Raw genomic sequence first — 26,127 nt, 5'->3', positions numbered from 1 at the left:
CTTTTGTAGATGGGAGACGCAGACAAGACATTTAATATACTTGAGTCCAAATTCAGGACAACAATTAAAAAATAAGTGCCGGTGTTAGGGGAATCTGTGTGGTCCTTTCAGGTTTGAAAGAGCATAAACTTTATGTCTATTTCCCTGAGTATTGACCTTATGTGTTAAAAAAACAACAAAAAAAAAAAACACCACCCTGCACTGTTTATAATTATAAAGTAAATGATAAGCATCAAATGAATTGTTGTAGAAGCCTTTTGTTGACTTCATTCCATGATAAGGAGCAGTTGCTGTGTGACCTTGAATATGGTCAAATAACTCATGCTAAACACATTGCTACAAAGATGGCATTTTGGCAGGGCTTTGATGTAGGTCATTTTATTACCAGGCTGAATCAAACTACAAACTGATCTTAAACTCATGCCAAGAATGCTAATAATAAACTGATCAATGAGGTACTGGATCGTTTAAGAGAATCGGTCAAGGGAAAATGCAGGCATAAAAAGTCTGGAATTCCAAAAGTTTAACTGCTTGGGCTTTCATATGGGGAGGAATTATATTCCTTGCATTAGTACAAGTTTTCTTTACTCCAGGGGCCTTTAGCTTTGTGTTGAACAGGGTAGTGCCAGAAAGTATATACTTATCTTTATTTTTCTTGACCTTTATGTGCAAGTAATTTTTATAGTTCCATTAACTAGTAAGATCATTTGCAAACCACTGTACAAAGTATATTATGAAGAATGCCTTGGGGACCATTGTATCCTATTACGTTGAATGTTAATAGAATGAAAAATTAATTTAAACTCTAAAGATTAGAGCAAGACAAGACTTCCCTTTTATATAGGAAATTTGAAATTTTATTTGCCATGGTAAAACTTCTGAGTAGTACCCAAATGTGGTCTTTATGTAGACTTTATAGGCCTGATTTGAATCAGGCAGTGCAAGTCTGATTATTTGTCTCCTCAAATAAACTGGCTTATATCAAAGCTTCACTTTTTTAAAAAGGTGGATTTCTGAGACCCCCACGTATGGGATTAGTCCTCTGTAATTTCACAGTTTAAATGACCACGTTCTAGTGAGCTCATAGTGGTTTGCATCAGTTGGAGATGAGAACACCCACTGCTTCGTGGATTGTCTTTACGTTTCTTGACTTTTTTATTGCTCTTTAAACGTTGTAATCATCAACTACAAAGGACTTCAAAGTGCCTAAAAAAGAAAAATGCAAAAAAAATGTGTATTTCATGTACCACTGACTGCCTTAGAATGAGGAATAGTATCTTGAGCCTTGCTTACAAGTCTCACATAACACTCTTCACAAGGGACTAGAGCACTATTGAAGTCAGTATTTCTGTCTATAGACAAGTAATTAAGTAAAGTTTATTATCTTAATTAATCATTATTATTTCATATTTATTTTAACTTAGTTAAGGTGTGATATGTTTGTGTGGTTTAATCAATTAAATTTAGACCAGTAATGAGTAGGAGTTTTGTTATTTGGAAGAGAACAGTAATATTCCTTGTCAAGCTTCTTGCTCTCAAATTACCTCTTGGCCTGAGAGCCTGGCCAAGTTAAAAGGATAAAAATGTTGCAGATTTTACCTGTAAGAATTACTTATTATTTTAAATGCCCATACAGGAAACAGAAAAATCTCAGTTTCAATTTTCTTAACTCTAGTAAAACTAAAGTTTTAAGAGTAACATCAGTATGACTCATATTCTCCGAAGAAGCTGAATGGAGCAGTTTTCAAAGGAGCTGTATCCCAACATATTATTTACCTTTTAGCACACTGTACTTTTAATAGCAAGGCATAAGTTTGTGGCTGTTATCTATGTGAACTGCTCCTTATAGATAACCAGCCGTTTTTAAATGACTGCATGAAGGCATGTCTTTTTTAATGGAAAAATCCTATTTTTCTAATGTGTTGTCTTGAATTTCATCATACATCTGTGGACTAGGATGCCTCACTGTCTTTAGAAACCCAAACTCAAGTAAAATAAATGTACAAAAGATAAGGACATTTAGTGACTAGAGAATTAGCTATCAATATTTCATGTCCCCTAATACTTTCTAAACACAAAATATGAAATAAGAATAAATTTCAGTTTTGACATGTAGCGAACCTCGAAAAGAAATGACTAATCTAAAAAGATTTTGCAGCTGTTATAACGAGGCAATGTTCTAATTGATGGTCACATTGATTTGATGGATAAAGATCATCTGTGCTTTAAAGCTGGATTTAGATATATTGTAAATATGTTGCAGGGTTTGGTCTCCAAGGTCCAAATAGACATAGACAGCAAAATGTTTCTGTTGGTTTTGGTGCCGGGTTGAGTGTAGATTCAGGATATGATCCAATCTTGTAGTCCGAACAGGATGTCAAATACAGCAGGAATTGTTTAAATGATCAAGACATCAGTGGAAAACATGTGGCCCATGGGGTACCTGCGAACGAAACGAGTGTTTCATATACAGGCCCAGTGGAACTTGAAGAAGGTTCACTGAATGATTTAAAATAAATCGGGTAGTTCAGCCTGGTTTTCAGGTTAGCAACACAAAGATACATCCCAGATCACCCTAGCTGGCCTTGTTTTGGACAGGAATGCATTAATCTTTATTTTGGATTGAAGTCTTTCGTAGTTCAATTCCAGCCAGTTCTTAGTTAAGCAAGCACAATACCCACATCTCCCATGTAATATAAAAACACAGAATATAAAAACATCAGAGCCTTTTCAATATAGTGATCTCATTGCTGCTACATAATATTCATTAAGAAGTCATACATGTTAGTCTAGCTGAAAATTACACGTTTCAAACTAATGATCCAGTGTGAATCACTTTCACACTGAGTTTTTGGCAATGTCCTAAGTGGTAAAATGGAAATAAGGTAGTAAGCAGTAAGGTTCAGTCCATAAGTAGCTACTCAGTATCGTCCAAGTTTGTTTTTGTGAGATGAGCATACGCTGGAAAGCAAGTCAGACACCACAGCAGCACAGGAGAAAAAATGTCTTAACACCACGAGCCATTCCTACACAAGAAAAAGAAAAGGAGATTCTCCCATGTATATTTCTAGATAACTGGCAAGTCAGTTGGTAAAACCAGCCAGTTTTTCATAGTTTGAGGATGTTGAACTTTCAATAACGCAACAGTAGACAAATAAGATGTAGAACACTTCAGTTACGAAAAACTTGATAACCCTGAAAAGACAAGCCTGCACTTACAGCAACTGCATCATGGAGTAAAATTATTTCTTTTCCTTGAGCTAATTTTTCCAAATTTGTTTTGGTTCTTTGGAGCTCCATTTTCTTCTATGAATAGCAGCAACTTGAATGCAATAGAAGAAGCTAGTATTCTGTAATTATAATAATCATAAGTGTCAGTTTGTTAAAAATTTTATTATGAAGCAAAACTGCTAACCAAAGTAATTTCTGGTGTTAAAGTTTTTCATTACAAAGAGCTGAACTGACAAGTAAGTTTATCGCTGTCAAGAGACCTATATTTTATTTTGGTCACCTAGTATTAATTAAATCTTGCAAGTAATTATTTTTTGTTTGTTTTCTTTGTTTAATATTTTAAACAAAATATTGCTCTGTAAAGCATAGTTTAGCATATGTTTACCAACTGCTTAATATATTTACAATGCTGTGTCTCGTTTCTTCTTAACAGCACTCTGCACAGAGGAGTGTGTGCATGGAAGATGCGTTTCTCCTGACACTTGTCATTGTGAACCAGGATGGGGAGGTACTGATTGCTCCAGTGGTGAGTAAAGATTACAAAAATGAAGTAAAGATATATGCTGCTATTAAAAAAAAGTTCTGAAACATGGAATGTCCTTAGAACTTGGATGCTTGAAATGGAAAATCAGATTCGTCCATTTGTTATTTTGCAGTTAATTCAATTGTGATATTACCCTATGCTACAATAGTGACTTTCCCTCTTTTGCTTGTTCTTATAAGAAATGTTAAAAGCAGTGAAGGATGCTCTTAATTCTTTCTGTCCTGTTACTGGAATACCAGTGTAGATATTAGAGCTCCATTATGAAAATTTTCTCTCTTCTTTACTATGTCATCTTTTCTTCATCTTTACTATATCACATTCTTCATTAAGTACTATATGGAGTACTTGGAGTACCTGGAAAGTACACTTTCTAGGTACAATACTTGTCCTCTTGAAGCCAGTGAGAGTTTTACCATTGACTCTTCATACAGCTCAGTTCTTCCTTCTGACTTGAAACCTGCATCCTGAATTATCAATACTGCAGAAGTTGGGAAAATCGTAGAGGTGGGAGTTCTGCACCTTTTACTAGGAAATAAATTCACACTTGAAGCTTTCAATTCCTTCAGCTAGAGAAGCTGTATATGTCAAAGTCTCTTAATTGGTAAAGATAAGTTGATGTGATTAGTTCATGCTAGAGTGAAACAGCAAGTGTTCTTTGCGGTATAAATATCAAAGGGTGTATGGAATAAAGGCCCAGTCCATTATTGACATAAGATAAATAAGCTTGTTAAACGAAGTCTATTTGGGCAACAGGTGAGTAAATAAAGCCGCATATAGAAAGATCCTGTGAATAATCTACTGAACGACTGTTTTGTTTTGCTTTTAGTTCCTCTCTTTCTCACACATTGATTGGGATCTTAAAAACAAGGCATTATTATCAGGCAGAAAGATAACAGAAAAAGGATCTATAAAGGGCAACATCAGAAGAGAGTAGGAGTTAAATTTGACTAGGGTGAACACAGAGGCTAAAATCAATGGGACAGACTTTTCTGTGGTTACTCATGTTCTGTCTGCAGCTTTGCTGGTATCTCCCAACTCAGAGCAGAAAAGGCAATTGGGGTAGGAAGGAGGGCCATCCTTTGGAGTTGGAAGCAAACTTTTGGGACTACCTCATGTGTAGACAAGGGAAAACAGTGCGCAGCATAACATGCTGAATAGCTATCTAGAACTTTTTTTTTTTTTTCCAGGAAAAATAGTACTTTCAGTTGTAAAATAGTCTAGAATCTCAGATAATCATTTAATCCTTTGGTTATTTTGGGGAATAGATTCAACCTGCCAGCCAGTGAGTATTTATACAATGCATGCGTGCTTGGAGAAGTTCAAAAATGAGAAAATAATAAAAACCTTGTGATAACATGGGCATACACACATACGCATTTATGCATGCATCCACACAGAGAGTAGCAAGTATTCCATTCTTTGTAATCATGAAGAGGAAAGGACAAGATGTCAAAACACAGATGGGCCTAGTGAACTAAAAGTACCCAGTGACTCTTACTAAACTGCACTAATCTTGCAAGTGAAGATAAAAAGAAAAAGAAGGGTTTTCCTATATTGAATATTTAGTTTTTTAAAGTAATTAGGAATATTAAAACACTGACAATGATTGAGGTAGAAACATTATTCATAACTTTTATTTCCGCACTGGGCAGCAATCCAGTATATTTCATTTATGAGGTTTCAGCGGTGGAAAGAGAAGCGTTAGCCAATTCCTAAATTAAATATGCCCTGTTAACTTTTATAAATGATAGCCCAGGATTAGCCTCAAAATTTAAGCTTTCATTTTATTAATATAATTAGTGTGTGCACTGGACTATAGTGCCCATTGTCTTTCATTCCATTTGTTATATGCTGGGCAACATGCATTCTTGTCCTAAGGTCTGATCTGACAAGCACTTACCACTGTCAGGCGTAATGCTTATAAGTGTGAATGGCCTCCGAGTTAGTTTTTACTGCAGCTGAGAGAGTAACTCACCTTTATGCTTGATACTAAAAGTTTGGATGACTGGCCTCTTTATTGTTAGGAAACTTTGTTTGAATTAAAAGGTATAGAACAGTTATCAGCTGAATAGAGTACAGTTGTTATTCTGAGGATTTCCAAAAGAGAAGCTGGAGATCTTTGCCTAACAGGCTCACCAGGATTTTCAGATCCAGTGATGATTCACACCTTGAGTCATGCCTTACTGTTATCCATTAATAATGTGGAAAACAGTATTCGTTTTTACTAAACTATTGTATTACCTGTGCCTACTTTCTTTTTACTCCATGAATATTAGACAGCTACTATGAAGGACACATGTTTGCAGTGACAAATAAGTATGATTCGTTAGATGCTTCTGAATGGCTGTTCCTGTGAAGCTGTGCTCCAGATAAGCCAGAGCTGTTGGCTCTATGCAACACACCAGCTCCCCGTGGGGCTGAAGAACTTTGCTATATGGACCTCAGTCGAACTGATTTTATAAAGTCATAGGCGTATTACTTTTATTGTTGGCTATTTGGAACTGTTCTGCTGGGAAAGGGATTGCTTGCCAAAACTCTCCCTTTAAATTTCAAAAACCTCAAGGGAGAGGTAATTGTTTTCTGAAAGATCTCTCCTGAAAACAACGGTAAGAAATGGAGCCTACTTGACACTGGGGGTCATCTGCTGTTTACTTGGAAAAGATCTGGGGACTCTCACTCTTCTTGAGGAGGTATTTCAACACTCTGCAGAGCAGCTATTATAACTTTCTACAAGTTATATATAACTTTCATTTGGTTTGATGGGTGAAATTCAGATATAACCAGAGATCCAATACAAGGTTCAAATGTCACTGCAAAAGCAGAAGTGAGATCCAAATATTTTTTGTTGTTTTTTGTTTGTTTGTTTTGGTGTGCTGCAAGGACTGGAGAGGGTGTGAACTCTGACACTGAACATACATTTCTTACAGAGAGGAAAGTTTGTGGTGTTAAATCCAGTTTTTTAGTGTTACCATTCTCCCTTGGCCAGAATATATTCAGTTAAATGTTTTGAACAGTTATAGCTACAACCTGTAGCTATTTAAACGTTTTTCTCAAACTTTGTTTCGTGCTTTCTAAAACTCAGCCTTTAAGTCAACAATTGCAAAACTTGCCATTTTGTGTAGCTTCCCGGTGAGTGATCATGCTACATGTTAGAGTTCATCTGTTGTCAAGGTTAAAATCAGTTCAGATGAATTGCTAAACAATTATAAAAAAACCCTGTGCCATATTCGGCTCTGCATGCCTCTATACCTGTGTTTTACTGCATGCTGTTGTGCATCTGTCGATGCCCGCAGGCCTAGCCTTGATTTCATGCTATAAAGCTGCAATATATTAAGGCTTGATTACCATAACAATAAAAAGAGAAGTAATGAGGTATTAACTAAAGAAGCTCTTGAATGAAATGTTTTTTAAGGTTTTAATGATACTAAAAATTTAAAGGAAAAGTCTTTAAAGAAACACATACCTTTTCCCTTCCCTTTCAACTTTTTTTTAATCATGCCCATTATATCTATGCAATCTGCAGTGTTTTGTTGTTCTTTTTTTAATACAAAGGAAAATGGCAAATGCTCTGCGTGAACTTACCTGCTCACCTGTCCAATTATTTCAAAGCAATTAACTTCAAACAGTATGATATACTGGCTTGAAGTTCTGGTAGGAATATAATTGACTGTTGGTGGTTACCTGGCCTTTTCTGGGTCTTGATAATAACCATCTGTATTTGCAAGCCATTAGGCCCCAATCCAGCAAAGCACTTAAACATATCCTTAAGTTGACACATGAGCAGGACTTTTCATCTACTTTAAATTAAGCAGGTGTTTAAGGATGTTGCTGAGTCAGTTTTGAAGAAACAGCTACAAAGACCTCAGTGAAATCTAAGGGAAGAGTCTCATTGAATCTATCAGGCTCACAGAGAATAAGGGTGTCTCTCTTTCAGAATGCTAAAACTCATGAGGCAACCATTTTTACTGAAGACCATTTTTACTCTGAAGAGCATTCTTCATTGTGGGGAAGATCACAAATATCTTTCTGGTTAGAAGGGGATTCACAGAACAGTAATTCTACACCTTATTCTGCAACAGGTAGAAAAAGGAAAGTTCAGAGCAAGAGCCCTGAGTTGAAACCAAGAACCTTCCAAAATTGTGTTTGAGAAATTTTGAAGTAAACAAACACAGAGGTTGTAATGAAAAACTAAAGTGGTTTTCAAAATGTTTGCTTTGCTATTAGTTTTAGCAGAAAATGCACTATTTGTCCACAGTGTAATTAAATGGATGTTGGGATAGTAATGCCGAACCATCCTTCCTCATGCTATGTCACCTGGGGGAGAGAGCTTATCATATTGCTGAGTGGCACAGGGTGATCAGTATCGTACACATATGGATAACAGCTTTCGTTGTAAAGGGCGTTTGGAAGAAATGGTCATTAAGAGCATGAACCTATTTCATCTTTATTTCTTTGTCAAAAATAGCCAAGGTCATAACAACAGAAAAGTATAACATAGCAGCAAGATCACATTTAAGGGTATAGCCCTGGAGCAGCTGGAGTGCTTCAGTTCTGAGACTTGTGATGAATGAGAAGTGCAGATCCTGTGCTAAATCTGAAGGGGGGTTGCTTGACAAGCTATGAAAGCAACAGTAGGCATCTCAGGAGAAAAATTGAGTATTTTAACATGGGTCTGTGGCATTTTTCAGGTTTGATTTTGGCTTCCATGTTCTCAAAATGCTTTGAACTGTTTCTGAAGAAGAAATGAAGTTCAAAGTAATGCCCGTGACGTGTGACTTTTGAATACTGGGTCAAACAAAATTCAGCCTAATATCAAGGACTTATCTGCTGGAATCATTAGTTCAATTTTTGTCCTCAGGTTTTCAGGATAGAGGGGCTGACTGGGAAGCCAGCCTGGAAAGAGGTGTAGGGGTACAGGACCTCAGCGATTCTGAACTGTTAGTGCACTGCTGCTTAAATTCAGGTCCTGTCCCTGAAGAACAGCTGTCCACATTTCTTGGATGAGAATTTGTCTATTCTGTGGGATTGTTTCGCAAGGACTGTTGTATGTACATGCCAAATGAGGTGACAGAACCAGGTGCATTGGTGCTGTTTCCACTAAAGCCCTTGAATTTCATTTGTCACTCCAAACACCGAGTTTAGATACAGTTTAGATACACGTCTCTTTATAGTTGTGAGACTCTAAATTTGGATTCAGGCTTAGCTGATGCTTCAGCTGAAACAGAATTCCATATCCATAGCACATGGTCTTTAACGTTTTAATACATTTCTCATTTAAGCCAAGCTCAAACTGCAGCATAATTTTGATGCATTTTGCAGACTCAGTGACAACTATGTCACTCAAAGAGATGCACATGTAAAAAAAAAACTCTGGTGAGGGCTCATACAAAGATCTTTCTGGAGCATTTATAGAGTGGAATTGATTTCTGTCTCCTTTCAGTCCTAAGAATGTATTCTTCCTTAAACTTAAAAATCCCAGTCCCTTCAACCACTGCTGAACTGGTGTTATCAGGTAAACAGCTGGTGCTTAATTTTTGCCTCCGCTGGATGTTGGGCCCACGCACTTGGGCTCGTGTTGCATGTGTGCAGCAGTCTCCGGAGCAGCCCGTCTTCCTGGGCGCAGCCTACGCAGGACAGCCTGTAAGCAGGGAATGGAAATGTAAACACAAGCTGCTGTTCAGCACAGGCAGCAGCACAGCAGCATGTCCCGTATATATTTTTACACAGATAATTTGGCTGCGTTAAACTGGACTAATCCATCGTTTTTTGTTTGGTGGTAATGTTTTTTCTCTTGTTGAAGCTGTTAATATTACTACTCGAGTGTTTGTGGTGGTTTCTCCTCCCTCTGTTAGAGATATGATGGTGTAGCCTAAACTTCTACAAGTTAGCTGCTTTGGAAGTACTATATGCTTGTGGAAAGGTATGAGAGTCGTATCTGCCTTGGCTTTTCCTAGAGTAACTGGACAGAGCTAAAACTAACAGTTGATTCTGGAAAAGAAAAGGTAGTTTTAAGATTTACTTTGGAAAGAAATTGCTTTGTACACCTCTGCTATGTGATTCATTGATGATGAAGAGATTAGTTGCCTGTTGTACTAAGTCTTGTACTAAAGTGAGTGAAAAACAGAAATTCAGCATCCTGTGTACTTTTCACATTCACCTTCATCTTCACTGTCACAGTGTGGGAAAGGACTTCCTTCCCTAAATCAGCTGGTTGTGTCTAAGGCCCACACAGGAACAGATCATTTTCCCCCAACAGTTCCAGCTCTCCTTTGAGATTGCCTATTTTAAATGATTTTGAACATTTGATTGAGCTGATCTGACTCCGTTTCAGTCCCTGGAGTTCTCTCTTCCAGTTCATGGTGTTGTTCTGAAGGCTTGATGTAGCCATGTACTTCATGCATATGAATAGTTCTTTTAAAGTCAGTAATGAACATCTAATGTTATTGAAGTTAGATAAGTGCTTAAGTCATTATCTGAATGGGAACTTAAGAGATGAGGGGGAAAATCAGGTTGATGAGGGCCTCGTTTAGGGACCAAGAGTTACTGAGTGTCATCCAGGCTTATCAATGGCAGGTATTTCTGTCAATGAACTAAAACCAAAGTCAGCTTCGCTGATACAAAGAGAAGCCCAAATTTAATTCCATTCCAAAGTTAATTCCTGCAGAGCAGAGCACAATCCACAGGTCAGTGATCTGAACATACTCCTTCGTTCTAGACAGAGCTGATGTTTTGACCTACCATGTAGGTGAGTACCAGAGGGTAGAGATGTGATAAGAAAATAATTTAGGTATGTAGTGTAACAGGGTTCCAGTTGTATAATAACATTTTAAAATGTAAAATGTTACTAGAATAATTCTGCACAATTATATGTAGTTATTACAATATTACCACAATCACCTCCTGTGTTAAAGCATTCATTTTTTTTCTGTGTTTGGCTGCTTTGGTTAAAGAGATGAGCCATAATGAGTTACGTGCTGGAGTGAATATTCACAGAGTTCAGATGATCTGCTAAAGCCATGCTTCCCCTTTGTACCTACAGCGGTAGCTGCTGAGGCTGCTGCATGCTAAGGGTTTGTCTTCTAAGTTGGCATGAGGTAGCAACACCACTTTGTAATCCTTCTCTTTCTCTTGATGTAGTCTTTAAGCACAGACTTTCTATCTAAATTGCTGTAAAGGAAGTGGCTGGGTGGATCCAGGCTGGGGCTGGTGGGATTTGGGTGGTCAGCTGCAGGGGTCAGCAGATGTGCTTGTATTGATCTGCCCCTTGAGTGCTTACTGGATAGAAGACTTACAGAAATGGGCCGTTCCTCATCTAGGTAAACAATACACTGAAAATTACGTATGGCATATGATTAATAACTACAATTCTGTAACTGTAATTCTGATATACGTTGATTCGGGGTATATAGTGGGCAAACAGGAGGCAAGAGGCCAGGTTTAAGATGTAATGGCTCTCTGGGTCTATCACCTTGCATTTATCCACTCTCCAGCCTCTGACGAGCTGTGTGCGATCAGGACGGAAATTCTGCATTCCGTGTGACTGCATTAGAAGGCAGTGGTATGTGCCTCGTACCCCTGGAGCATCAGGCTGCTGGCTCTCTGAACTCAGCACTGAGATCATGCTGAAAACCAAAGCTGAGGGAGGCTATGGGCAAACCTTCTGGTATAAAACCTTATTTATTGCCTCTCATTAGGGCAGTGTGCCTGGGACTGATGGCTTCAAAAGGGAGCATGTAAGACGTTTAGATTTCAGAGAACAGAGGTGTGTCTGTGACTCCTGGGAGCAGGCAGGGTTCTGGGTTCAAGTTATGCACCAGAGCAAGGCAATCGTGTTGGTGAGGTGTAAGTGAGGGTACAGAGCAGAGCTGAGCCCCAAGGGACTTTGAGCACATCTACATCTGGAAGTGAACTTCATAACAGAGCGATTCGCTTTTCTGAGACATGACCTGATGGTTGACTAAAACTTTACACTTCAAGGATAATTTTCACTAAATGAAACACATTTTGTGGTTATGCAAGGGGGAATTTGGCTCACATATATACGTCTTTTCTCATCTGTTTAACCGGTGAGAGCTGAGGAGACTTCATAGAAAGGCAGCATATGTGTGATGAGTTGTTAGTTTTATTAATTTGACTGAGGTTTTCCTTACTTTAGACAGGGTAATAGCTATAAAAGAAAGAACACACTAAAATATCCTTTTTAATGAACTGAATTGCTAATGTTAAATTTCATTGCTGGGGCATCTTGAGATAATGTGGCTTTAAATATGCACTACACAAATGAACAGACTTTAGATCAATTTAAAAGTACCATTGGTATAATTTTGTAGCCTGGTCACTAAAGAGCTATCACCTGGAGAAAAGAGATTTCCCTCTGCCAAACTGGAGGCAAAAATCTCAGGCTTGGACACCCATTTAAAACTATTCCAGGGGTTTTTACTTGCTAGCAAACAGAAAAACAATTCGGGAAAGCCTCTAAACCAATTCTCTGTGTGCTTGCCACTGCGAGGTGTTTCAAAGAATGCTTGGAGAGGGCAGAGCTCAGCGCACTGCTCGCTGCCCAGCTATGAGGTACCAGAAAATCCCCTGGGAGCTGCTTCGTGCAGCTCAAACAGGAGGACACTCAGGCCTGCTCTGACTTGTGCTGGGTTTTGAATAGCTGACTGCAAAGATGTGTGATTTGACTGGGAAAGGTCCTACTGCCCTGTCCCTGTTCTGTGTTCTTGGGGTTTTTTCAAAAGATACTGTTCCTCCAAGATACAATGCTACCTTTTGGTTAAGGGTTGAAGTCAAGCAGGAAAATGAAAAGTTTCATTCAGAAATAAGACTTGAAGCTTACCCCAGGCTCCCAGCAGGTAAAATTTGCTAGGAAATAGTGATCATTCATCACCTAGTGTTAGATCCAAGGCTTCCTGCGTAGCGGGGCAGGAGAGCTGGGGCAGTCAGTAACTTCATTCAAACAGCATCAGTTATTTTGGTGTCAATGAAATATTTGTATATGAATGAGAGACATTTTGAAGAGCCAAAGCTGGAAACAAATATGCCATTGTACAGGTAGAACCTAGGTCAAAATTTTCTTTAGTTTCTTTTTACCAAAGCCTTGCAATTGCATGCATTTCTCAGAGCTTTACAGTGCCAAAAGTAGGCCACATTGACCCTACAGCACCATCTGTAAAACGGGAAAGATTCAGGGAGTTCCCTTCTTTCTTTTGTCTATTATTTGTGTTAGCGTATGACATGATGGCTTACTTTTGAAGTGAAATGTTTTTAGAACAAGTTTCTCTGAGAAATCCTGTTCTGCTAAATTTCACGTGTGAAAAACCCTCCTAGACCCCTCAAATAGATACCCTGATACTTATCTGTAGTCCTTATAAAACATTGAAAAAGAGTTTGCCACAGGAGAAGATATCTTCTGTCCCCAGTGAAATGGATGTTTTTTTGAACCAGCTTGTCTGTCTCAGTGATGTGGAGAGAAATAATGAAATAGCAGAGGACTTAACAAGTGCGTATCTGACTGTAAATCCAGGCTTTGGCAGAACAGAGCCTTCGCACCACTGCTCGCAGGTGAGTGTTTTGCTCTCACAGCTAATCTAGCTTTGGCAAGGAATGTAGAGGGCCCTTGGTTATTTGCAAGGAAAAGCATACAAAATGAGGAAATGTGTTGTGACCAAAGGAAATAAATGAGCAGATGGTGTGCTAGCACCATACCTGCCACTCCAGAGGAGGTTGTTGTAGCACAACCACCACTTACAAACAGCGTTCTGAACAGATGCCAAACCTGAGATGAGCAGGGGAGAGGTGATACGCATGGAAGCGTGGAAATAAAAACAGTGCAAAATAAAGACTGAGGCATGACAGAGAAGGAATGTGGGAGGAATAATAGAAAAACCGGCAACGGGTAAGACAACAGCCAGAAGCAGCTGGAGGTAGGAAAGGCTTTCAATGGGCAGGTAACTGGACTGGAGGAAATAAACAGCTGAATGCAGGAGTTTTGCAAAATGAACATTGCTGCATGTGAGGCACCAAGAATTTCAGAGTTGTGAGCAGACGGTTCACTGGCTCATTCTACCCAGTAGAAATTACAGATTTTGTTGAAGTTAGAAAATGAGTAGAGGAAGAGGAGAATAGAATGGTAGTGGAAAGGAAGATACCATAGCCGGGCCAATGGTGCTGAAATTTATGAGTTTGAGAGACCAAAAAGAATGGCAAAGATAAAGGGAAGGCAAACGTCAGCATGCTAAGTATTGCCTTAAACAGGAAAAAGTGAGATGTTGAAGAAATGTCTTTTTATCATGGAAAAAAATTAGTAAAGTGAAAAAGAATGTAACTCTTGCAAACAAGTGGTAATAATCTGACAGAAGAAAGATTTAGAGATGAAGCTTTCTGGTTAAAATGGCATTTGTCTTTCCGGTACCAGCAAAGAAACACGTTAAAAGTGTTTATGAAGGGATGTAAACATCTATTCTATAGTAGTCATTGGCACAATAGCTTCAATAAACATTGTTTAATGTTTAAACAAGATATATTGAAGTGGGATGCTGGAACTTACAGTGCATTCAACTGCCAAAACTGACTTTTCTTGGCCTGGAAGAGTAGTGCAAGCAAAAAAAAAAAAAGTGCCGTTCTCAACTGTCAGTTTTTATTTTTTTACTGACAAAATTGTTAGGGGAAATACCAGAAAATTTGCAAATTAAGGAAAACTTCTACAATCATAAATTCCCTTGTAGTGCTGCACTCATGAAAATATTTTGCACCTGCAGTCTTAACCCTTCCCTGTACCATTTGAACATCTTGAATGCGCAGCCTGTAGCAAGCACATCCTCCAGTCGTTTCTTTACAGCTCAGAAAGACTTGCTTCAGTACAGAAAAACAGCAAGGTTTTATTTATTAAACATACCTGTATTAACCCAGCAGAATATCTGAAAGTCATGGATTGAAAATGAGGGTTCAAAAGGCCTGAATCTCGTTCAGGAAAGCATGGTGAATGCCATTTGTCAGGAGAGATGGGAAGAGACCCAAGTGTCACAGTCTCGGCTGTCCCTCTCTTTGTAATGGCAAGAACTCTACACATACAAACAATGACCTACAAGATGAGTAGAATCGTATCGTAACAATGCTGCTTGAGTTTCTGGGTCATGAAGTGAGATGAGACCAACTGCAACAGAGACATCCTTAAAGAACTATAGAGACTGAAGAAAGGCCAAAAATGGAAAGTGTGTGGGACAGGTTCCCATCCACAATTACTTTGTAAAATCAAGTTTCAGCCACTTTCCCAGCTTTGGTGTGCGTTGTGCAAGATGGATTTAGGCCCCTTTAGAAATACCAGTAAATGTCAGATAGAAATGTGTGTATTATTACTGAGGATGTTTTATAATAGGAAGATCTTTGTGGACAGCGTCCAGAAAGAAAAGAGATAAAACACTCATTCCTTGATCCTAGAGGTGGCCAGTCAACAAAAAAGTCTCTGCAGTTCATCATTTTCAGAAGCTTTTCTGCCTATCATACAAAGCCTATTTATGTAAAAGCCAGGGACAGCTAGGGTATATAACCCTGTCCAGAATACATAAAAATGCATATGTCAAATGCAGTGAAAATTCAAATTGAGTGAAATTAGCTACAAAAATTCAAGTTTTAACAGAATCAGCTAAAACATGAAACAATGCACATCTGTGGTACTAACAGAGGTAAGGGTTTCTTAGCTTTTCCAATATCTGTTTAAACTTCACCTTTATGAACCCTTTGTACCGAGCTGCAGTTCTAATTATGTAGCTGTATCAGTAAATTATGAAAATTGATTGTAGTGGAGTTTTTAGCCAAGGACCAAAGTCTGATAGCCTACTTTACTTACTTAGATTGCGGTGATAATTTCCTAAATAAAAATCAAGGTCTAGAAACCCAGGCTGCAGAAGGAGGCAGAAAAGCAAGAGGCTTTACATGGAAGGTTCATTTTTCCTTAGGGATGGCAAAGTTTGCTGCTGTGGGTGAAGGTTGGAAGTCATGACTTTGTTTTATCATCTACCTTAGCCTGCAAGTGCATCACAGGTACATAGGTCACTAGTTTCTTTGGAAATATGGGCAAGAAAATGCATGAATTTCTGCAAATCTTAGATGCATCTTGAAGGACAAATTCCAGCCACTGAAAGATGGCTCCAATTCCAGTCTGGAGATACTGGCAGGGGGTGGTAGCTCTTCCTTCGAGATTTGGTGGGGTTATGTTACATTTGGTTTATGAGTCCCAGAACAGAGCCCAGTGAGTTTGTTTTCAGCCTCAGGTGAAGAACTCTTTAGTCACAGCTTTCTGTGACTACACAGCGTATTGGGAGAAAGGTCTTGTTATTTAGGCTACACATAGCAGCTGATGGCAGCAGCCCAGTTCCAGGTTTCTTAGGGACCACTGTTCTGTCAGATTGGTGAGATGGTCTTGTTATCCTTTGTCCTCAGCGGCTGGGTCCCAGCCCTCTTCAGAGGGCTTAGATTCACAGCTTACTGAGATCACTGAAATACAAGAAGTTCCATTTAAGCATTAAAAAAAAAAAAAAATTACTGTAAGAGTGATCAAATACTGGAACAGGTTGCTCAGAGAGACTGCAGAGCGTGTCCTTGGAGACATTCAAAATTCAGCTGGACACAGACATTGGCAAGCTGCTCCCACTTATCCTGCTTTGAGTAGGGGGTTTGGTCTAGGTGATCTCCAGGGGTCCTTTCCTCCTCAACTATTCTACAGTTCTGTGATTTTCTGAATTATTTTATTCCTGTAACTTGAGTGATCTCTGAATTAGAGCAGAGGGCTTATTGAATTGCTAGTTATGATAAAAACATAGAATATGTAAGCAGCAGGTATTCCACAGCAGAGTATTCTAAAAGCCAATGGGAATCCTCTGCATATAAGAGCTGAACTTTATTACAGTGAGCCTATCCAAAGAATTATGTGGTTGTTCTCAGTCTGAAATCCTGAAATGCCACGGAAATTCTCTTGACAGCATGGATTTTGGGTGCCTGTAGGTTCAACAGTACTATAATTCCTTACTTATGAGGTTCTGTTCCCAACTTTGTTTCTGGACTGCTGAGTCAGTCTGGACATAGCCCTTTTCTTTGCATTTCATTTTCTCATTTATAAATGGTGAGCCCCACCTCCTTTGTATGGCACAGTAGAGTTTCTACGTGAAAACTGCTAAAGAAGAAATAGGTGTTCTCATTAAATTAATAAAACCAAGTGCTGTGTGTGTTCTTAGTGACTGTATGTTTTTCAACTGGCAGAAAGAAATGACATTAATAAATTACCTCGACATACAGTCATGTGTTGCAGTCTGTATTATACATGTCCAGATGTTGGGTTGCTCTTCCAGGATGCAATGTGTTGAATGTGTTAGGAGGTGCACTTTTTCTTTGTGTATGACTATGACAAATTGAGGCACAGCCAAGCTGCTAACTTGCTTGAAGGCATCTTTCACGCTTCATCCATTATATGAGTGATAGATGGTATTAAACCACTTCTTCTTTGTTGTGAGGAAAAACACGTTGCGGATAATGGAAAGGAAATCATCAACACTAATAATATTTGTCCCGACTTTGTTTTGTATCGGCAATATCAATAGGGTGTTGGTTTTTTTTTTTTTTTGTTCCCTTTTTGTTCTCTTTCGCTTCATTTGCTCTATTGTTGTAAAGGACATGTTGCTTCTTGGGAGAGCATTGGATCACATTTTGATCACAATTTTATTAATATAGAACTATGCAAGTGGAATTATTCTGGACTCATGTGCCTATAAATGACAACTGAAACTCAGCCTTTGTCAGAAGTTTAAAGCCAATATTTAACATTTCTGGGTTGTTTATTGATAGTAGGTACAACCATTTCCATCTGAAACATGTTCCAGTCCAATTACAGAAGGAGGCTCAGGTAACCTTCATTCGTGCCTGTCGTTTCTCCCGCACTGAACAATTCAGCCAATTCTGACAGGTCGGTAAAGAGTTCAATGTTACCAAGTTCCTGTAAGTTTTATGAAAAGTATTGCCCAGATAGAGCAGGGAGACACAAGTGTGTTCCACAATCAAGGCAAAGTTTATAGATTGATCTCAAAATTGTTTCTTCTGCTTGATTTGTCATACTACCATTCAAGATACTTATCCAGGCCAGCCAAGCAGCACTCAGGGTACTCAGAACCAGGAAAAGCTTTTCTGTTGTTTTGTGCCTTTTAGGGGTTAGAGGCATAGGAAGGGTCTGGTAAACCTGAGCCAGTGTGGCAAGGGAGACATGAAGAAGAGGAACTAGAGAACTAGAGATACTGGAAAGATACGAAATTACAGGTAGTGCTGTATGGATTGAGATGGCATTGTGATAAGGGGAGAGGAGGGAAACAACACAGACCATTTAAACTGAATTTTAAATCTGAGTTCTGTTTCTCAGGACCCTTGTAAATTGTATTTCTTCTGTGGTTTTGAAATCCCAACAACATGATTATGTGGTTTTGCTTTTGCTCCAGTCGGAGGAAATAAGCACACAGAGTCAAGATGGGAACCATCAGGTCAAATTTACAGAGATTTACAGTTTTCAAAATGTCATTGTTTCCTTCCTCTGGCAAATTTGTTTTGTTATGTCACTGACCAGTGATACCAAGATCATTGATTCTCTCTTGGTACATAAGCCAGCCTAATATTCAGATAATACTATCAGAAATTTGTCACCCTGTATGCTTATATTTATATCAAATTTATGCCATTTAATTCAGGGCTAAACAGAGCTCTGAATGGAAGTAGGAATTTTGAACTAACTCAAATGTTTCTCAATTTCAAATGTTTTTTCAAGTTGAAGAGCAGAGAAGAAAAAAAATCTGATTTTTAATATTCATTACTTTTTATTTGAGAAGCCAGAAAAATAAATTATTTCTAACCCAATAACAAGACTGCATTTTGAGAAGACACTCCTAGTTGTTTAACCAGACAGTTCTTCAAATTAGAATAAGGGATGGCTTCACTCCTAGTTTGAAGTTAAAACTTGCGATTCAATGCTTTGATGAAGGTGTAAGTCCAAATTCTACCTTTTCTGCGAGTCTTTCACAGATCCAATGATAAGACTAGCAGTGTAAAATGTTAAATAGAAATTATAAAGCTTTATATGTCAGAGCTGGGTACCAGTCTTGATTAAGAGATGTTCTGACTCTGTCAGTACCATTTTCCATGATGCTTCCTGTGTTTGTTGCACAACACTGAATTTCCACATTTCTTTCCTGAAACTGAATACTATCTTTAATAAAATAAGCACAGTGATCAGAGCAGGTGCATGAGTCATGCATCCTGCATATAACATTGAGAGTTTCATAACATTCAAGAAAAATAAAATTACAGTAAGTTGGGTTAAAAATCCTATTTTCTTCGTCATTGAGGATTCCTTCCTGTACTTCCATTAAAACGGGATTCAGGAGGGACACATTTGAAGTACTCCATGTGGAAGATGGCACCTTTGGAAAGAATTGCTTTGTTTATGGAAGTTCACACACTGAACACTTCCAGTGATGCCCAGTCCTCTGCAAGGAGAGTTTTAAAGGCCCTGTAGCACTTACTTCTCACTGAAGAGCTCAAAATGGAACTCAGGTGCAGCTCCTAAGTGAGATTTCAGTAGTTAATTGATGTGGTGTGGGCTCTCTGCACAGACTGAACTTTACTTTCCTCGTATACTGCACATAGAAAGCATTTTCATTACCAGCCAATGACTCTGTGACTGATTAGCTTCTGTTTACCTCCCTCTCAGTGTCTTCCTCTAGAGCCATGCATTTTCCTGGTTTCAATACAGTAATGGAAATTAAATGTCAAACTACTCTCTGCTTTTTTCAGAAGAGACAGACTTGAAAAACAGAAACATGACCAGAAGAAATCTTTAAAATTTTATCATGGCCCAGTCCTCAGATACCTGGCAGCTGGTTCTGTCTGTTCAGTGGCTGTGTGTAATTGCTTTTTAAGTAAGTGAACAGACTGGCCTCTGTTGCAGGATTGTTTGGTTTACTGTAATTAGGTAAATTAATCAGTACATTAACTTCCTAATGCAGAGCACATTCTGAAATGAATTGCAGATATTCGCTATTTTGATAAGATTTAAAGAACAAAAACCTGGACGCCAGGTCAGCATTACAAGGCCACTAGAGTTCTGTAAACACACAAAAGCTTTTATAGTCCAGAAACAAATGTGTACTACAGAGAAAGTTACGCTGGGGCTGTTTTTTTCTTTTTAAGAGAAAGAAACAGATTTGTTTGATTTAGTTGTTCCACTTTCATCTAGCAATGTAAACATCAGTGCAATAACTGGCTGCTAAAATAGTGTCTAGCCTTGGCCTTAGCTGTTAATGAAATTCCATTTCAAAACCATGAAGCAAAGGGCTTCCCCCTGTCCTTTGTCTGTTTGCAGTGTTCCCCCTGACAGCACTCACACAATCCCAGCAATCTATCTTCCATATATTTGGGATTGTTTCGTGTGTTGCACAGGGGCAACTTGTGTGGAGATGGTGCTGCCAGACTTCTCAAGGTCCAAAGTCTCTTACCAGAGCGCTTTATATGCAGACCCCTGTTGTTAACAAAGGGACATCCGCCAGTTATCGGTAAATAGAGAATGGCATGTTAAATGAGGCTTTCTGGTTTCTCCTGTCTCATCCACTCTTTTATGTCAGGCTTTCAACACAAGGATCTTCTGGACACATTAAATACGAATTGGTGCCTTTGTTTTAGTAGCTGAGTGCAGCCCCGTATCTCATTAAAGAATCATAAGTCACAATGAACAATGTCACATTTCTACAATTTTTTAGTTTCTCAAATAAACACAGGCTAGAGACCAGGCTAAGTTTTTTCCTGAGTAACTCATTGGAAAGGGAACTGGGTTTTAGGGTCAGACATGGTTAGTATCACCAGTTTCCAAAACGCCCAGGTCAGGACACACTGCTACCACAGCAGGCTGAGGTCAAGAGGTGATCCTTTGTGCAAGACCCAGGCTCTGACTGCCTTTTATCCTCTTCTTTCTATCTCTTATCTTTTCCCTTACATCCCATTTTTCTCTCCTTTTCTTTTTTATCAATTCTTTTTCTTTACTTCCCTCCTTTATTGCCCTTTACACTACCTAACTCTTGGGTGGAAAAAGAGAGAGACCCTTGCTTATGCCCCCGCTCTGCCTTCCAGGAAGGCAGAGGCCACAGGCTTCTCTGCTTAGAGGCCTCCTGAGCTCCCAGCTCTGCATGGTGAGCTGCCTTTCTGATTACACTGTCCACTGAGCAAGGGGTAAAGTGGGTTTCAAGGAGCTGCCTACTGTTTTACCAACAGTAAGATGTTGCAGCAGAGCCACTAAATGGTTCTCAAGCACAGCAGTGCAGGACTGTAGTGCCTCAAGTTCTCTGGAGTGCTCTGGTGCTGTTTAAATAGCCCAGAGTTTGCAATGGTGTTTTATATCATAGAAGGGTTCATTTTATGTATTTCAAAATGATATCCTGATTTTTCAGGATACGTACACAAACACCAACTATTCAGTATGGTTACTTTCTTAGCTGAGTCACTACTTAAGGAGAAACTGCCAAGTGTGCCACCAGTGTCACAGTGCGGTCTCCCTTTCAGATAGTTATGGATCTGCATATCATGTGCGGGAAAACAGTGATGGGCAATCAGAAGCACTTATTTAATGTAATTTGTCTTACATGAATTCAATGTTTGCAAAGGATGCCAGGCTGACACTCCAGGGGACTTCAGTAATGTATTTCTATATTTGAACTTCAGTGGTGGGGGAGGAGAAGAGGGAAGAAGGAGAGATGTGTAATGATTCATGAGACGTTTTTCAAAATTTAGTGAAACACGAGAGAAGTTGTATTCACTTTAGTTCTAGTAATGGGCATAGAACTGTTTCTGCAAAATCTGTGACTGTTGCTGAAAGGCATCCGAGTCACCACCTGAGCCTGCTTTCCAATAGCTTTTCAGTACAGGTGTCCCTGCTCCAGAAGCCTAATTAGAATGAGCAGAGTCTCCATTTCTTTAGAAATTGAACCCAAACCAATCCCATATGCTGGCAGGTTTTGAGAACAGGTGGGGATGATTAGGTTTCTGACTGTGACCATATACTGCGCTGAGTCTCCTGGCACGTGGCACCTACCTTCTGCCTTTTGTTTGCTTATGATCATTAAAAAGTAATTAGTGATATTAGTTCTCTTGATTGTAGTGCATTGACTATTCAAAAACAAGATGGATGTTGGTGAAAAGTTTTGATTTAGCTCCTGGTGAAGCTGTTTACATTGTGTGTCAGAGATCAAAATATGCATGGACAGGTCTCTTTGCTGTGCGTATAGTAAGTTCATGGCTTGGGGAAGAAGAGCTTGTAGCTTCTGCAACCGATTTGGGATAACTCAGGGGTGTGGAGGGCTCGCTGCCATTTCAGGCCACAACTACTTCATAAATCGCAACAGTTCTCAAGGAGCTCTGACCATTTCTTAAGCTGAGTGAGGGCTTGCATCAATCCAAGAGAGCAGCACAAATTGGCACGTGGATGGGGAGCTCCAGGAAGCATCAGAACAGCACCATGCAATGGTTCACCTGATCCATTACCTTTAGTGCCATCCCAAAAGATCCTAAACAGAGAGTGATCTCAGGTTGAAATTTCTAGAACTGCTGAGAGGCACTACTTAAATTGTCATTGCGAAGCTGTCTGTGATGGTTAGGCAGTGCCCACTATCTTCACTTCATTATGTGTGTCAAATGCTAGCTGTCATGGTACATCCATTCTGGTAGAGATGAGTACTTAGACACCCAAACCTAGCCAAAATGAACTCATTAGCTGTGGCATGAGAGAAAGTGAGTATGCAAATATTCTTTCTAGTTGCAGGGAGTTGAATTATTTGTATGCAACGTAATTTTTTATGCACCCTTTTGTTCAGCAATTAATATTTAACAGCCTCAAATAAAACTGTCAAACAATATGTTCTTTGCAGTACAAGATTAAAATATCTACCAATCCTTCATATTCTATTATAATAAAACATTAGAATGGCTCACATGAATGGTGGATTAATTTGGTTATATTAATATAAAGATGAGATTGAATATTTTCCTTTCTTTTATCTTTTATTTCAGGTAAGGGTGTGTTTTTTTTTCTGTTGTTGTTTAGTTTTGTTTAGTTTTGTGAGTATGTGCAAGAGGAATGAAAGAAAATGTGAGTGTGTGGGGACATGAATGATTTTAAGGTATCCATGCAGTGGCATTTCTTTTATACCCATTTGTAGGCTGCCTGGAAATTTATCTCAACTTAATTCTCTAGTTATAAGCAATTTGCAACTTGAGCAATAATCTTCATAACCTTTGCTACAGTTGTGTCCTTGATGTAATAGGAAAGGTAACGCATTAGTAGTCACATGCTGAGCTCTGGCTGTACCTGAGATTTAATGATATTTAACTCTGGACCTAATTTCAGCTTACAAGTGATTACATGCTGTCCTCTGGGACATTGCTGCAAAGAATTTCCAAATAAGTTGCAAAATAGTGACGAATTAACTTGTAGTCTTGTCAAAATCAATTATCTTACATGACAGCTCAACTACACTTTTCTATTTGCTGCACTGCAGCATGCTAAACATCAGCCAAAGCATAAACACAAAGTCCTTGTGTGTCAAAACTCAGCAGCAGATTGATCTTGTATTTTACGCACATGCAGCTCTCCCATAGGCTTACTGGAAATGCTCTGCTTACATTCACAAAAAGTGAATCCTCTTTCCTGCCGTGTTTATAAACTGGTGCGCTATGCAGTCATATAAATTTGATATAATGTGATCAAAACATAATTCTGGATCTTGTCCTCAGTCGATCAAAGTTAAACCTCCTTTTGGATTGGTTCTAAGGCAGCGCCAGGGAAAACCCTCAGCCAAGTGGGAGCTCAGAGGATGTGAGCTGCCCTTTGACAAGCACTGGGTGTGCACCTGTCAGGTGGGTAAAATCCCACATTTTAATCCCACATCCACCAGGTATGGTGCAGCTGTACTGGGAAATTTAGAGTCACGTTTCCCAGCCTGGAAAGTCTGGTGTAGTTGAGCTGCACCCAAGGACCTGATCAATCCATTCTGGCTGTGGGTACATGATGCAGCATGGAGCTGTTGTTGTAGGTCCCAGTCACTCTTAGGAAGGCAAGACTACTTCAGTTCTTACTTGGTTCATATTTTTAAAGGTTTCATCACATGCTGAGTGCAAAGAGACATCGTCTGTGACAGCATAAGCTGTTGTACAACATTCTGTAATTATATGATTATAAAACACACAGAGCCACTCTATTGTAGTTTATATATAAAACCAGTTAAGCTGACAGGGTAGCATTATGCTGCAGGGTTATGATCGACTTAAGAGACATAAAAGATAATAAAGATACATCAACATCTGTTTAGGTCAAAATCACTGCAGGAAAGACTGCTAAAAGTTTCTGTTGGTGTAGTGCTAGGAATCTGCTTTGCAGGTTTAGCACTTGACTTGGCTATATGTTAGAGGCATGTCAAATGTTACTACAGAGAGAAATACTTCTAGGACTTGTATCATTTCCAAGTTTTAATTTCTCTGATATTTTTTGGAGAACATGTGTTACTGAAATAGTAGATACTCCTGCCAACAGATTACTGAACCAGGGAAATACTATTTCAGATGTAGCATTTGTAGATAATGAAGATAGAATAAATGACCCAGTCATAGCAAATAACTTCAGACTGAATAATAACCATTTGGTTCATTTAAATCCAAGGCAAGTAAAAAGAAAAAAAAAATCACATATCTATAAAACAAACTTTCAAAACTGAGAGAATTCATTTGAAAATTACTTAGGCCTGGAACACTCAGGAAATTTAGTATGATAGATGCTGCGAATTCCAGGTTGTACAAAAGCTCTCAGGAATCAGCAACTTCAGCTTAAGAGGCAGAAAACTAGCCAGAGATGCTAGAACCAAGTTCATATCAATTACCAAAGGAAGAGATGGTAGAGATCTGTAAGGAATACAAAAAGGAACTGAATAGCTGACAAAACTGTCTTAGAAGTCAGGATATGTAGAGATAAAGTGAGATTTGCCAAAAGTCAAGCTGAGTTATGTCTAGCGGAGGCTATTAAAACAAATAGGAAAAGATTCTTCAGCTGTGCAGGTAAAGGGAGAAAAGAGAAAGATGGGAGAGTCATGCTTTGGTGCAAATGGAGTAAGACACTGGTGTCACCAAACTAGACAGATCATTTTTCTAGTTTTCTATAAGAATGATGAATGTGGGGTCAAAGTAAGGATGAGTAATGGGTTTAGAAATAACCACAACTGAGGCTTGAACAAAATTTGAAGACATTAGTATGCTCACGTAAGAGAAACCAGATAATCTGCCAGCAGTGTTCTATAACAAAGGCATATGAAATCCAACCTGATAGCGAGGATTTGTTAATAAATCTTGCCAAGGTGAAAGGGGTACTCGTCAGAGTCCAATATATACTAACCAGCTACTTGCAAATATTCCACACATGCAGGGCTTATTGCCTTATACAAAATTTACTTATTTTAAGTTATATGAAGTTACATGGCATTTTGATTTGAGAGAGTGACAAATTTTAGTGAACAAATTACACTTAGCAGAGTGTAGCGATTGCACTGTACACTTGAATCACAATACCAGCACGAATTTTGTTCCTATAACATCTTTACCATCTTGATGCTGGGAAGGAATCTGCGGGTTGAGACCAAGCTCAAGCCCAGTGCTCTCTTCAAACTTCTGTTTTATACTCCATGTTGTGTTGAGCCATGTATTCACTCCCCATATTGCTCTGGTTAACTTAGATAAATGTATGTTTGCATTCTTTTGGTTAACTCAGGGACAAGCAGTTAAGCAGCTGGTTGATCTGCAAGCTGATGTAGCAGGTTGATCTAGCACAAAGGCTACTCTCCAATTCCCTTTCTGTTCAGAGTTCAGAGAAGTTCAGCCTTCTTTTTAATAGCTGTGGTCAGCCGCACAGTCTTACCTCAGCCTCAGGGACACAGAGCATTTGCCTGTCTTTACAGAGCCTTCTTCCACTGTAGGAGTTCATTCACTGGTAAAAGCATAATGTGCTCGAAGAAAAGCAAACATAGTAGTTACATTTAAAAGGGTGCAAAAATAATGCATGTAGCTGGAGGCCTGTTTTCCCAATCTGAATAATACAAACATCATAGAATACATTTGGAAGAAAATAAGAGAATTAAAAGCCTCTGTAAAACTCCCTTTAAATGTTGCCTTGCCATGAATTCTGTACCTTGTGGTAAGTTAAGAAAAAAACTAATGCTCAGTTTATTTAGCAGAAAATCTCAGTGTGAACCACGTAAGATGTACTAGGAACCGGCCATATCATGTGTACA

General features: G+C 38.8%; 1 protein-coding gene across 3 annotated transcripts in view; it reads left to right on the top strand.

Moving 5' to 3' along the window:
- The window catches only part of MEGF11 (multiple EGF like domains 11), a 200,018-nt gene that overhangs the window by 24,243 nt on the left and 149,648 nt on the right, over nucleotides 1-26,127 (top strand). For all 3 annotated transcript variants that reach the window (XM_032195319.1, XM_032195318.1, XM_032195320.1), the window contains exon 6: nucleotides 3,665-3,757. In XM_032195319.1, coding sequence (XP_032051210.1) covers nucleotides 3,665-3,757 — 93 coding nt within the window. The remainder of the gene's footprint in view (nucleotides 1-3,664; nucleotides 3,758-26,127) is intronic.

Source organism: Aythya fuligula, chromosome 11 (genome assembly GCF_009819795.1).
Source record: "Aythya fuligula isolate bAytFul2 chromosome 11, bAytFul2.pri, whole genome shotgun sequence".
NCBI lineage: Eukaryota > Metazoa > Chordata > Aves > Anseriformes > Anatidae > Aythya > Aythya fuligula.
The sequence above is the reverse complement of the archived record's forward strand: the minus strand, read 5'-3'. Positions and strand labels throughout refer to the sequence as shown.